At 40.6% G+C, this 14,076-nt stretch overlaps 2 protein-coding genes across 3 annotated transcripts in view; both read left to right on the top strand.

Moving 5' to 3' along the window:
- Window positions 1-14,076, top strand: part of LOC126618779 (basic blue protein-like) — a 73,343-nt gene that overhangs the window by 21,211 nt on the left and 38,056 nt on the right. The gene's annotated exons all lie outside the window — the stretch shown is intronic.
- Window positions 12,154-12,884, top strand: LOC126618782 (basic blue protein-like). The gene is made up of 2 exons (XM_050286948.1): window positions 12,154-12,334; window positions 12,455-12,884. Exons 1-2 carry the CDS (start codon window positions 12,154-12,156, stop codon window positions 12,658-12,660), a joined length of 387 nt encoding a protein of 128 aa, XP_050142905.1. The 3' UTR covers window positions 12,661-12,884.

A 14,076-nucleotide genomic window follows, 5' to 3' on the forward strand; every position in this document is an offset into this window, starting at 1 on the left:
CGGTCTAGTAGTATTTCACTTCATTAATATCGTCTGTTAAAAAAAAATGTTAGAAATTATAGAACATAATACCTAGTGTCACCTTTGATGTCAAGTTTCAGGACATGTCCTTCCTTTTTTTTTTATACCCTTAGCCTTCTACTACCCAAGGGCGGAGCCATGATTTTTTTCTTGGGTGGGCTAGCTAAAATTAGTACCATAAAATCATATGTTTATTTTTTGTTTATATAAAATTATATAATAATCAATATAAAAGAACAACAATAGAATATAAACTATTCTTAAAATCATAACCCTAACCGATAAACTGAAGGATTATATAAATAATTAACCTTCTAATTAAATCATGAATAAGTAAATAAAGAGATTAAGAATGTACCAAAGGTGACATTCATTAAAAAGATGCAACGGAAAGTCAACAATTGCAGTGATAGGGATGTGATTGTGAATTTAAAAAAGTTAATTTTCTTTTCTTGAAAGAAGCACAGAGGCTAAATCGCATAGGATAAATGGTCATTTCTTTTATGAATAGGATAAAAGGGGGACAAGGGATATAACTTATTTGTCATTTTTAGCATAAAACATACTATTTATTACCTATCCTCTGTTAAATATACACGAAATAATAACCTATATTGAATGGTGTTAATCACACAAAAGAATAGTGTTGTTCATACACACATATTTCCCTCCAACACACCTCCTTGTTAATTTTTTGTCATTGATCATCTTCAATTCATTCGATTCGACAGCCAAAACTTGAGAGAGGTGTATGAAAAGTAAAAATGAGTGCATGAATAGCATTACCCTAACAGAAAACCTCCATGGACTACAACCCACATTAGCCTTATGGGTGGCTATGTTCCACCTCATTAGTACCTGAACTAATCGATAAATAAAACAACAATATAAAAATTGGTACAAGTATATATTCTTAATTGTACATAAACACTAAAGCAAAGCAACCAAAACCCATGAAAACAAAAATACAACACTACGTAACATTGCATCTAATTGTTTGTGTGAAGTAAAGTACACTACCGACATTTAAAACCCATGAAACAAGAACACAACTCAAAAAAAGAAGAAATCTAGTTACAAATAGGGAATTGGACTAACAAAATCGTATCTATACACATTATTTTTTAGAGAACCACGTCAATATTACAGTAATTATATAGAGTCAGATAGGTACCTAACTTCTTTTGCTATGTTGCACCACAGAGAAGATTGTTCTGGAGATGATCTTGACCTACAACATTATGTGAGGACTTGATGGACGTAGCCCCATAATTCTGGCCCAAATTTGCGAAAAATGATCTTCAGGATCATTCAACATTGCGGGCCGAGTTTTGGATCCATTTGTGCAAACAAATGTAGGCCGTTGGATATGATTTCAACGGCTGTAAATAAATCAATCAAAGCAAGGTTACAGTAAAACCAGGTCAAAAACGACTCGTCATTAAAACCCATTGGATCCGACAACAGTTTTTTTTTTCAACTATAACTCTCTCCCTCCCCCAACAACAGTTACCTCCTTCGTTAATCTTGTCATTTCCTCTGCCAAAAACTCTCTAGCAAACCATTTCAAAAAAAAAAAAAATTTCATCGAATTCCACATAGTTCGAAATTCAGTCGAACTTCTCCAATGTTTGTTGTCTCCGGCAGGGCGTTTGAAACTCAATCGACTTCCACATTGCATGTTTGAAATTAAGTCGAACTTCGTCCAAATTGGTTCTTAATTTGTCCAGTCGATTGGACAGAAAGGACGTCGTCGTACTTGCTTTCTCCAATTCGAGGTAAGATTCCTTGCTTCCATAGATACTCAAAATCATACTTCCTTCTGGGTCACTTTGAAATTTGGTGAGTTTGAAAATGCCAAACCTTAGAAGTAAATTTTATTATTTGTGTTAAATTTGATAAAAATTAATCTAGTGTTCGTGGTTATTTATGCATGGTTGATAATGAAATTAGTGGAAATTGGTGGAAACTATGTAATTTTGAGAAAATTTGGTTTTGATGTGGGTTTATGAACTCTTGTTGACAAGTTGTGTATAAGGCTTATATTATTGAATTTGGTTGTGTTGAAGTTATATTGTTGACTTGGGGCTGATTTGTGTTGATGAAAGCTTCTTCAATTTTATGAATTAACTTAAGTTTACTAAATTCATAATGCTTTGTCCACCCCACCGCAGGCAGAGTTAGTGAGCCGTGTGGAGAAGGAAGACATGGGCTATTATATTACTACTATGGTGACACCTTATGAAAACTAATTGACAGGCTAGGTTAAAGGTATATATTGTTGAATTTGGTTGTGTTGAATGCTTGTATTGTTATTTGTATAGCAGATGGCAAATCAAAGTGTTCAATTAGTGACAAGAGAAGAATAATCCTACAGGGGAAGATTTAACAACCTATCCCAAGCTTGTCATATGTTAGGGATGATACGTCAAAAGTTTAATGATGCAAAGATCACTGCCTTTAAGGCATCATGCTTCAGGCATTTAGAGCACATTGATAAACTGACCATCAATGGTCAATTGATCCATGAAACGGGGCTGCAAAGGCTTTACGTATACTTTTTAGGTACTATAATTTTGTAGCTATTATAAGTTAGGGTGAATTGTCAATTTCGTCACTGATTTATCACCTGAGTAAAAATTAGGTTCTAAACTATTTTTTCTGAAAAATCAATCCTTGAATTACAAAATTCTGCTAACTACATCCTTCATATTAGACTCAAAGCTATTGTATTCAATTTTTCATCAATTTAAGTCACGTTACAAGCATGTGATACACTTTGGAGGGTAAACTAGTAATTTTTTTATAAAGAAATAGTGTATAGAGTTAACTTTGGAGGGTAAATTAGACGTTAGATTCGCAACCTATATGAAATGTTAAGGGCTTATAGGCGAGAAATGGATGATATTACGCTCTAAAGTATGTTAAGTGACTTAAGGTGACAAAAAGTCGAATAAAATAGCTTTGAATATAATAATAAGAATGAAATTAGAAATTTTTAATGAATTTATGGACTTATTTTATTGAAAACATAATTCAGGGACCTAATTTTCATGGATTGAATACTAAATTAGTGTACGTGTATGTGTAGGCATACAAAACATTTCACCAACTGAAGAAGTCCTTACATTAGTCAACGACTGATTTATTTCCTTTGTCTATGTTCCTTATTAGTAAGAGTTTGTTTTTACTCACCGTTCAAACCCTGGTATAACTGTTGACTTGTATATAGTTTCCCACAATTTAGGATTTCCTAGTTAGGGTGATTCCTTATAATTTGGGATTGTAATTATTGTATTTATCCTTTCCTTTTATGTATGCCCTAGGATTGTATATTATACCTCAGATTTGGAATGAAAAAAATAACTTCAACGCATCATTTTCTTCTTGGCACTAGAGCCAAGAAAACCCTAATTGGTATTGTGTGATACCACCATTGATTCCCAACTGTGCTGAGCTGTTCAACACATCGTCCAGGAAAAAGACAACCCACCGCTTCCATATCATTATGCTTGTGTTCAGCGAGCGACCTGGTGTTTTCTTGTCGTTGATGTTCTCGACCAAGCAGCGAGCAACCGTGTGTTGTTGCTGTCAGTTCCACCGATTCATCATTCTGCAAGTCCTGTCGGCCCTGTTTTTTCCCCATTCGCATCACAGAAGCAACTGTTTCCATCCATGGCAGAGAAGAGTGATGAGAAAACTGTTGTCCCTGTTGCGGTGCACTCGGACAACTCAAACTTTAGAATCGGTATGCTACTTGATGAGAAGAACTATGATTTATGGGCTCCTCTCATCCAAACTCATATCGCTGGAAGAAAAAGAATGGGATATCCTCGTGGGTTTATCAAGGCTCTATACGAAAACGATGCCAAGTACGATGATTGGTTCTCTGAAGATCAAAAAATAAAGAGTTGGCTACTGTCATCCATGAAACCTGAGATTATAAAACGATATATCCGTTTACCCACGGCAAAAGAGATTTGGGATTCTCTAAAGACAGTCTATTTTGATAAAAAACGATGAAGTTAGAATTTACACTCTAAGTCAGAAGGCATCATGCCTGCCTTCGGCAGAATGGTCGTTTCTTGGCTACATATTTTAGGGAATTGACTGAAATTTTCCAAGAATTAGATCATTGTAATAGAGTGGCTATGGAGTGTGCACATGACATCAAGGCTTACAAAAGTTCAATTGAGCGGTAGAGAGTTTACCTCTTCCTTGGATGACTAGATGATGTTTTTTATGACTGTACGCAAAATTGGTACTCTTGGTGGTGCTCACTGGTTTGTTACCTTTATTGACGACTGTACGCAAATAACTTGGGTTAGGTTGTTGAAATCTAAAAGTGAAGTTAATTCAGCCTTTCAAAATTTTCATCATATGGTTACTGTGCAATACAACATGAATATTCAGGTTCTTCAGAATGACAATGGAGGTGAATACGTCAATGCGGACCTTCGTGCATTTCTTGACAAACATGGTATTATTCATCAAACTACGTGCCCTTACACTTCTCAACAGAATAGAATTGCTGAGAGAAAGAATCGACACTTGCTAGAGGTAGTTCGTGCCTCTCTTTTAGCGGCACACCTTCCCTTGCATTATTGGAGAGAAACCCTGACTTCGGCAGCATATCTTATCAACTGTCTCCCATCTCGCACCATTGACTTCCAAACGCCTTTGCAGACACTTCAAACTAAAACTCGTTGCCCACCTGTTTCTAATTTATCTCCTCGTGTATTGGGATGTGTCGCATTTGTCCACCTCCACCCACCTCAAAGACAGAGTAAGCTTGACCCTCGTGCCGTTCGTTGTGTTTTTTTGGGATATGCCACCACTCAAAAGGGTTACCGTTGTTATCATCCTCCAACCAAGAAAATGTTTATCACAATGGATGTTGTGTTTCATGAACATGATATGTATTATAGTTCGTATGGGTCCTCACTTGAAGGGAAGATGCGAGATGAAGAAGTTCGAACCCTTGATTATGTTAGCCCGATTGGGGTTGATATGCATCAGCCCACAGTAGCAGAGGAACCCACGAAATCTGGGCCTCATGAGGGTCAACAGTTAGTTGTGCAACCCACGGAATCTGGGCCCTATGACCAGCCCACCCATGTCATGCCCCAATCTTCTAGGCTTCAAGATAATCCCACGCCCATGTTCTCTGGGCTTCAGAATGTAGAGGACCAGCCCGTGGTATCTGGACATCTGGAATGGGCCACGAACCAACAGCAGCAGGCCGTGATCTCTGGACAGCAAGAATGAGGCACGGACCAACAACAACAGGCCATGGAATTTGGGCATCTGACTCAACAAGATGGCATAGATCAATCTCACATTCACTTGTCTCCGGTCGATACCCATAACCAATCACATTCCATTTCGGATGCTCCACCTGCTCATCGTCTTCCAGAGCACATTAACTGAGGTATCCCTAAACCAACTTATGAGGCCGATCTTAAATGCAAACACAAATATCATGTGAGTGAACCAAATATAGATTCAGGGGTCAAATATCCATTGAATAATTATGTGTCTACCCTTCACCTGTCATAATCAAATAAGTCATTTATCCATCAATTATCTACTGTATTTATTCCTAACAATGTGGCCTTAGCAAATGTCCGCTGGAAAGAAGCAATGAACGAGGAATTGAGATCGTTGAAGAAGAATGATATTTGGGAAGTAATCGACTTGCCAGTTGGCAAGAAACCTGTGGGATGCAAGTGGGTCTATACAGTGAAATACGGATGCTGAAGAATGGTCATTTCAGAATTGCAGGTTATACGGATGCTGATTGGGCTGGTTCAACGGATGATAGACGCTCTACATCCGGTTATTTTACCTTTGTTGGTTGAAATCTGGTCATGTGGAGAAGCAAGAAGCAAAATGTAGTAGCAAGGTCAAGTGCAGAAGTAGAATATAGGAGTATGCGCTTAGTATTTGTGAGATTTTATGGCTTAAGTTTCTATTACAAGATTTGGGCGTTAAACAGAGTCAACTGATGAGATTATTTTGCGAGAACAAAGCTGCTCGTGATATTGCTCACAATCCGGTGCAACATGATAGAACCAAGCATGTAGAGGTTGACAAGTTCTTTATTAAAGAAAAGATAAAAGGGAAAATAATTGAAGTTCCTCCAATCAGAACGGAAGATTAGGTAGCGGACATTCTCACCAAAGCAGTCTCGAGTGAAATGTTTTCTAAGTTTGTAGACAAGTTGGGCATGTGTAATATATATGCACTAACTTGAGGGGGAGTGTTGACTTGTATATAGTTTCCAATAATTTAAGATTTCCTTGTTAAAGTGATTCCTTGTAATTTGGGATTGTAATTATTGTATTTATCCTTTCCTTTTATGTATGCCCTAGGCTAGGATTTTATATTATACCTTAGATTTGGAATGAAACAAATCCTTTTCTTCTATAACATCCTGACCACACCATTTTTCCAGAGGCCCAAAAGGCCTGAACCATAGCAACAATATCGCTGCCAACCACTTCCCAGAATTCGTGGTAGAAACTCCCTGTGAACCCATCCGGCCCCGGAGCTTTATCCGCCGGAATTTGGAACATAGAGCTCCGCACTTCTTCCGCCGTTATCGTTTGCATCAGCCAATGAGCCTTTTCCGGTCTGATCTGGGCTTCCACACATTCCGTGATTTCCTTAGTACCTCTTGGGTTACAGGTGCGGAATAGGTTCCTGAAATACCTCACTGCTATCTCATCCACCTCGCCGGGTCCCGTGCACCAATTTCCCTGCTCGTCCTCCAATCCCACAATTTTATTGCACCTGCGTCGCTTCATAGTTTGAGCATGAAAAAACTTAGTATTTTTATCCCCCTCTTTCATCCATTGGTTTCTGGACTTGAGTTTCCAGTATCTTTCTTCCTCCCTAAGCAAGTGTTTAAGTTCCCCCTCCATATTCCTAACAGCCTCACTAGCAAACTTGTCCGACTTGTAGGTGTTCCTCAAGTCATTTTTCAGAATTGCAATCCGCAGTTGTGAGTTTCTTCCACTTGCTCTACTCCATTTTTGCAGCCCTTTCCGGACCCATTTCAACTTCTCCACCACTCTAAATGCTTTGGATCCCACAAAGTTGTACTTCCAGTTTGTGCCCACAATACCATGGCACTCATTTTCCCTATTCCATCGGGAATCGTATATAAACCGTTTCCGCCTCTTAACGGAAACAAAATCAGTGTCCAAGATTAGCATAGCATGGTCAGATCCCTCCACAACTTCATGCAGGACTTTAGCCTCCGGGTAGGTCGAGATCCACCCTTCAGAAGCCAAACCCCGATCAAGCCTTTGCTGGATGGGTCCATCCTCCCTTTGGTTCCTCCAGGTAAAAGGATAGCCTGTAAAGCCCAAATCAAGCAGCTCATTGCCAGATACGAAATCCCGAAAGTCTTTCCTACTTGCCACCGATCGGTAGTTCCCCCCTTCCTTCTCCGATTCCTCCAGAATATCATTAAAGTCCCCAATGACCACGCATTTCTCACCCACAACCCCCAACCGTTGAGATAAAATGTGCCACTGGTCCCTTCTTTTCTTATCATCCGTGCTTGCATAGATCGCAACTAACCTCCACTCCTCATCCTTGATCTTGTCACTGATACCGACCTCAATGAAAAACTCCGAGTAATTAACAAGCATCACCAGGTCATAGGTTCTCCAAAATATACACATACCTCCCGCAATACCTCTTGGTTCAACCGCGTGCATGAAATCCATCCCAAGTCGCTTCTTTAGGTAAGCATAGCGATAACTCCGATTTTTTGTTTCTAGGAGTATCACTATGTCAGGGGTGTGGAGTTTGTTTTGCTCCATTAAATTGTCAACTGTCAGGTCACCCCCGATACCCTGACAGTTCCAGCAGATTAGCTTCATGGATTCCTGGGAGACCCCTCACGGTTGGTCTCCTCCGCCTCCGAAAGCACAATCAATCTTTGTTTTCTACGTTTCTGAAACCCAACTTCCCCTGTATCCTCCTGCTCCACATCTGTAAACTGCCTTTTTGTCCTTTTGGTTTCCCGCATTACAGCTTCTATAATTTGATTTAGCTCAAAAGGGTCTTCATCCATAGTCCCCGTAGCCGTGGTCTCGTCCTTCTCTGTTCCCTGTTGGTTCAGCCTTCCCTTTCCGTTCACCACATTTCCTTCGGTATTATCTGCATTTTGTAGTTCCACATTTAAATCAATTCCTATGCCCGATTCCTTTGGTCTGTTAGCCTCGTATGGTCTATCTTCCTGTTCCGGCAATTCCTTCAGGATAATGTGCCTTGCCTCCTCCGCCATTACGCCCCCCGGTCCTATTAGCCCTGCATCGAAAGCGGCCTCTCTTTCCCTTCTTGCATCCTCGGCCCTCATCCTTTGGCATCTAATTTCCCCAGCTAGAGATTTACCCCCGCTCCCTTTTGGCGTCCAGGAGGCTCGTGTTTTACTTGGCGAGGATGCCGTATCAACCACCTCTTCTTCCCCCCGAGCTCCCCTGCCCTCGCCACTTAGGATGCTCCTGTCCCTGGTTTGTGCCAGATCTCCTGTGCCTGAATCCAAGGATGACCGAGAGCTTCTTCGGTTCCCATCTCCGTCGTCAATCCGCTCTCTCTTCCATCTTCCTTCGCTTGTCCTCCCTCCATTAGACCCGACTGAGGCTTTACTACGTGAATTAGATCCCAAAGGTTTTCCTCGGATATCAGTTTCTGCATCCAGCCCACGGTATGCGGGGGTATCATCGATGTCCCCCTTACCATCCCCATCTGGTCTTCGATCCACCTGCAGTTCCTTGCACACCCGGGTAGCATGCCCCAGTATTCCACAAATTAAACCATACAAATCTGGTGCTTATTCCTAAAGTATCCAGTCCGAGGAATATGTCTCAACTACGCCCAATTTCCTTATGTAATGTTGTGTATAAGGTGATTGCCAAAATTCTCACTAACCGTATGAAAACTGTCATTCCACATCTGATCAGTGCAAACCAATCAGCCTTTATGGCAGGTCGACAAATCCAGGATAATATTTTGGTTGTGCATGAGATTCTTCACTCACTGAATCAGCAAAAAAACGGGGATGAGAATTGCGTCGCCATGAAGCTTGATATGGCAAAGGCTTACGATCGGGTTGAATGGAGCTTTCTTCTGGAAATGATGAGGGCTCTGGGGTTCCCTCATGAGTTCTGCAAGAGAATTGAGGTGTGTATAACTACTGTGTCGTACAGTGTGCTACTGAATGGCTCTGCAACTGGATTTATACAGCCAAAGCGCGGACTGCGACAAGGAGATCCCATGTCCCCATTTCTATTCCTAATTTGTGCCGAGGGGTTATCAGCTGTGCTTAGGAAAAGGGAGGAGCAAGGTTCTCTACACGGGATAAGAGTCACGCCTGATGGGATGCAAATTTCCCACCTATTTTTCGCTGATGACGCGGTCATCTTCTGTAAGGCAACTGAGGTAGAGGTCAGAGGAATATTGGAGGTTTTGCAATGCTACGCTGTTGCCTCGGGACAAATAATCAATAGAGAAAAAAGCTCCCTGTATTTTGGCAACCAGTGTACACGGCAACAACGGCAGTTGATTGTGTCATGCACCAATTTTGTTGGTAAGGAGACCTTCGGTAGGTACTTGGGCCTTAGTGCAGATTTTGGCGCGTCAAAGAAGGCTGTTTTCGAAGGAGTTCGTGAAGCACTAGAGGGAAGAATAAATGGATGGGCGGAGCAATTTTTGTCTCCGGCTGGGAAGGAAGTGATGATTAAAGCGGTGGCCATGGCTTTACCAAATTATGCGATGTCGTGTTTTAAACTCCCAGTGAATCTCTGCCAAGAAATGGAATCAACTATTGCAAAATTCTGGTGGCGGGGAAGTAAGGAGAAAAATGGGATGCATTGGCTCAGTTGGGAAAAAATGAAGAGAAGGAAGAAAGTGGGAGGGCTGGGGTTCCGGGATCTTATATCCTTTAACTTGGCCTACTTGGCAAAGATTGGATGGAGGATTCTATCCAACCCCTCTAGCTTGCTGGGCAAGATTCTAAAAGAAAAGTACTTTCCTGAATGCTCCTTCATGGAGGCAAAGGTGGGGAGAAGGTCTTCGTGGGGATGGAAAGGAATTATGCAAGGCAAAAGGATCTTGGAAAGAGGGAGAAGATGGAGGGTGGGTGATGGGAGCAGCATTCGAGTGCATGATGACCCTTGGCTTCCAAGACCTCGTACCTTTCGGGTTCTCTCAAAACACCCAGATTTGCCGGTGATGGTAAAGGATCTAATCAATCCGGTGACGGGCTCTTGGATGGTTGATTTAGTTAAGGGGTGCTTTGAGAAGGAGGAAAGTAATATTATCCTTGGCATCCCAACTAGTCTGGCGGGGTGCAAGGACAGAATAATATGGCACCACACCAGTAACGGTGATTACACTGTGAGGACTGGTTATGGTATTGCAATGGAAATGCAGGAAAATGGTGAGCTAGGGCGGAAAGGAACCGGGGGGTGTAGTCGGAGGGACGAACCAGACAAACGTTGGATGGAGATTTGGAGACTGGAAGTTCCAAATAAAATGAAGTATTTCATTTGGCGGTGCTGTACTTCCTCCTTGGCGGTCAGGGGTAACCTCCACCGACGAAGAATGAGGGTGAATACGGCGTGTGCTCTGTGTGGGGAAGCTAGGGAAACTGAGCATCACCTCTTCTTTGATTGTGAATTTAGCAGGGTATTATGGTTTAGCTGCTCCCTGCAACTAGACATAAAGCTTGCCACGGGGAGGGATTTTGGGGAATGTTGGCACAACCTTTGTAATCGATTCCGGAAGGAGAAGAACCATGAACTAATACTGCAGGAATGCGTGTTCATTCTGTGGAGAATCTGGAAATGTCGAAACGAACTGCTGTTTAAGGGTGCAGAAGCCAATCCCATGGGAAGTGTGAATGTGGTGCGAAGCCAGATTATAGAGTATAGGGCATCCCTTGTCCCTGCCCAAACGTCTACTACCGTGGGTGTGGTGGGGGAGGATATCTCTTACGCTGGGCAACCTGTTCGGTGGAGAAGACCCAATTTCGGGGTGATCAAGGTAAATTGTGACGGCGCCTGGTGTGCATCAACACTCCGTGGAGGCTTTGGATGGGTGGTGCGCGACTTCGCTGGAATGCTTCTTGCGGCTGGCGGGGAGGGGGATTTTTTGTTCAATACGGCGGCTATGGCTGAGGCTAGTGCTGTGCGTGCAGCCTTATTGGTTTGCAGGGAGCGGGGTTTTGCGGAGGTGGAAATCGAGTCTGATTCCCAGGGGCTGATTAGCATGCTCAACGAAGTGTATGTCATTGATGCAACTCTTGAATGTTTTCTCCATGATATTAGGGTCCTGGCGTCACAAGTTGGCAGGGTGAGCTTCGTGTTTGCTAAGAGGAAAGGAAATGCTGCGGCCCACGCTGTGGCCTCATATGTAACCTTAAAAAGAGGCTCCTTCTGTTGGGATGCCCACGGACCTAAGTTTCTATTTAATATTCTAGCTGAAGATGTAAACATTCCTATTCGTATTTAGTTAAGTAAAATCTACCTTTGACAAAAAAAAAATATAACATCCTGACATTACCACCCATGTCCATGTGCGATGTATGGGTTAGTCTATAGCCTTTAATTATTTCTCATGGTTGGTCACAATATTTTGGTTTAATTCACCTTAAAATTAAGAGAGGAATTTTTACAAATGGAAGGAAAACATAAAAGAACATTGACCAATGCAACTTTTGAGATCTGATTTAAGGCTGACATTCAAGCACGTGCTAACCTTGATGAAACAAATAATAAAAATAAAATAAAATAAATGAGAAACAAATCAAAATAGTTATAGAAGAAACAAATCAGAGGTTGACAAATGATTTTCAGGATTCGATCCCGATTATGGGCGACAAATGCAACCGTACAAGGAGAAGGAATATTCTATAAATAATTATTCAATAATTGTGAAAATTATCTACGGCAGTTTCATATTGTATTTTGAGTAACAAATCAAAATGAATTGAATGCAGGATAGGCCCGATGATCTATAAATTGATTGGTAATGTGGCTTCGTATTCCAGTCTATAGTCACAGGTTATGGTTTTAGAATTTGTGAGTTTGTGAATCAAATCAAATCAAACCAAAGATGTCAATCAAAATGAACAAAATTTTGGTCGTTGGATTTGGGCTTTTGGTCAGTTTACTACTCCAATGTGAACAAGTTCATGCGGTAGAATACACAGTTGGGGATGAGAAAGGATGGAGCCCTAGTGCTGACTTATCTCATTGGACCGAGGGCAAGAAGTTCAAGGCTGGAGATGTTTTGGGTAAAAAGACTTGTTTTCAATTTGTGTTCATGCATCCTCAATTTTATTCTTCTATAGTTTATTGATTAATTTAGTTGGTTTTACTCAATTTCTTTTGTTTGTTTGTTGTTTTTGGAACAGTTTTCAAATATACCAATCCCAACCTCTACGTAGTTGCTATATCGAACGAAGATAGCTACGTGCATTGTGACATATATGCTGGGGGAATGGATAGATACCGTTCAGGAAACGATCATGTGGTGTTAAAGAAGGGCATAAACTATTTCATACCAGCTGGTGGGTCTTATTGTGAAAAGGGAATGAAAATTGCAGTTGATGCGGAGTAAGTATGTAGTTATAAGCATGAGCATTGTTAATTATCAGGCTCCATTGTTAATTATCTTACCATAGATGCCATATTTGTGGAAGAAATAATTGGAGCTCTATTTTTAATTGTCATTGTTTTAGCTAATAAAATATTTTGTTTTGGAGTTGTGCTTGTACCAAAAATCAGTGATTTTCCTATCGCATAATGTCGATTTGTTTTTGCTGTTGATGATAGCAATGACCATCTTTTCCGGATACAAAACTTGTTAATTATTGTACTAATTGCGTTCATATCCTCATTAACATCACAACGATATATATACACATAAATTTCACATTTTGATGATTATTAATTCGAATCCGGGATAATTTCTTAAACAACATGGAGTGAAGAAATCGTACTTATCATTACAAGAGACCTTGAATCTTTGATACCAAGACTGAGAGTCCTGAAGGCTTATTATATTAACACCTCATAAACTGTTGAATAAACCCCACATATTTAATACACCCCACATTTGCTTTTTCACTTAAAAATTATCTTAATACACGCCACATACTTTCCCATAATACCCCCACACCCCACATTCTCAATATACACCTTATATTTTCTAAATACACCCCACATTTCTCAATGTACACCTTATATTCCTCCACAACAACACATCCGCAACTGCAAGATTACTACGATTAATTACTAATCTATGATTTTTCATGTTCAATTCATCGCCATATGACTAAGGGTAATTAGCAGATCACCAATTAGGGTTTTAGGATGCATGCCAGTTTAAATGAACATTACATACCTTTTATGCCTCCAAGAACATGATGAATCGGCCTCTCACGTCCGAAGAGCTTTACACCGCAGATTTCACCATTATCATCAGAATTGGACGAATACACTAATCTCGGCTTTCTATACATACCTTTTGAGTTGATTAAACTTAATTATTTGTATGAGTGCTATTAATTGATGATACATGTTCATCGTCACCAACTTAAATATGATCGTGATTTATGTGAGGGGTTCTAAGCTTGGTGGCCAAGTAAGCTTGTATAAAGTAAGGAATGGCTTGGGGAATTAGCTCAAATATTTTTCAAGGTTGCTTTGCATGCCTGCTAGATACCATTAAAAAATAAACCTTGTTTTTACAAATGTACACTCTCTCGGCAATCAATATATTTTAGTTTAGTTTGTAAAACATAAATCAGTCACAATCAAAACATATCGTTTCGGTGGTGGCTACGTTATTTAGACCTGGTAATAACTTAAATTGTTCCACACGATCTTGGTAGTTGGCGTAAAGGTGTTGAGCGTTATTTACTGCAAGAGTATGCTAATTTTGTGCAACCGGTGGCATGGGATGCCCTGGTGCCAAACGTGGCTGTACAAAAAGAAAGGAGTCAATTAGCTTTCAAAAACAACGTTCAATGTT

Source organism: Malus sylvestris, chromosome 4 (assembly GCF_916048215.2).
Source record: "Malus sylvestris chromosome 4, drMalSylv7.2, whole genome shotgun sequence".
NCBI classification, from domain to species: Eukaryota; Viridiplantae; Streptophyta; class Magnoliopsida; order Rosales; family Rosaceae; genus Malus; species Malus sylvestris.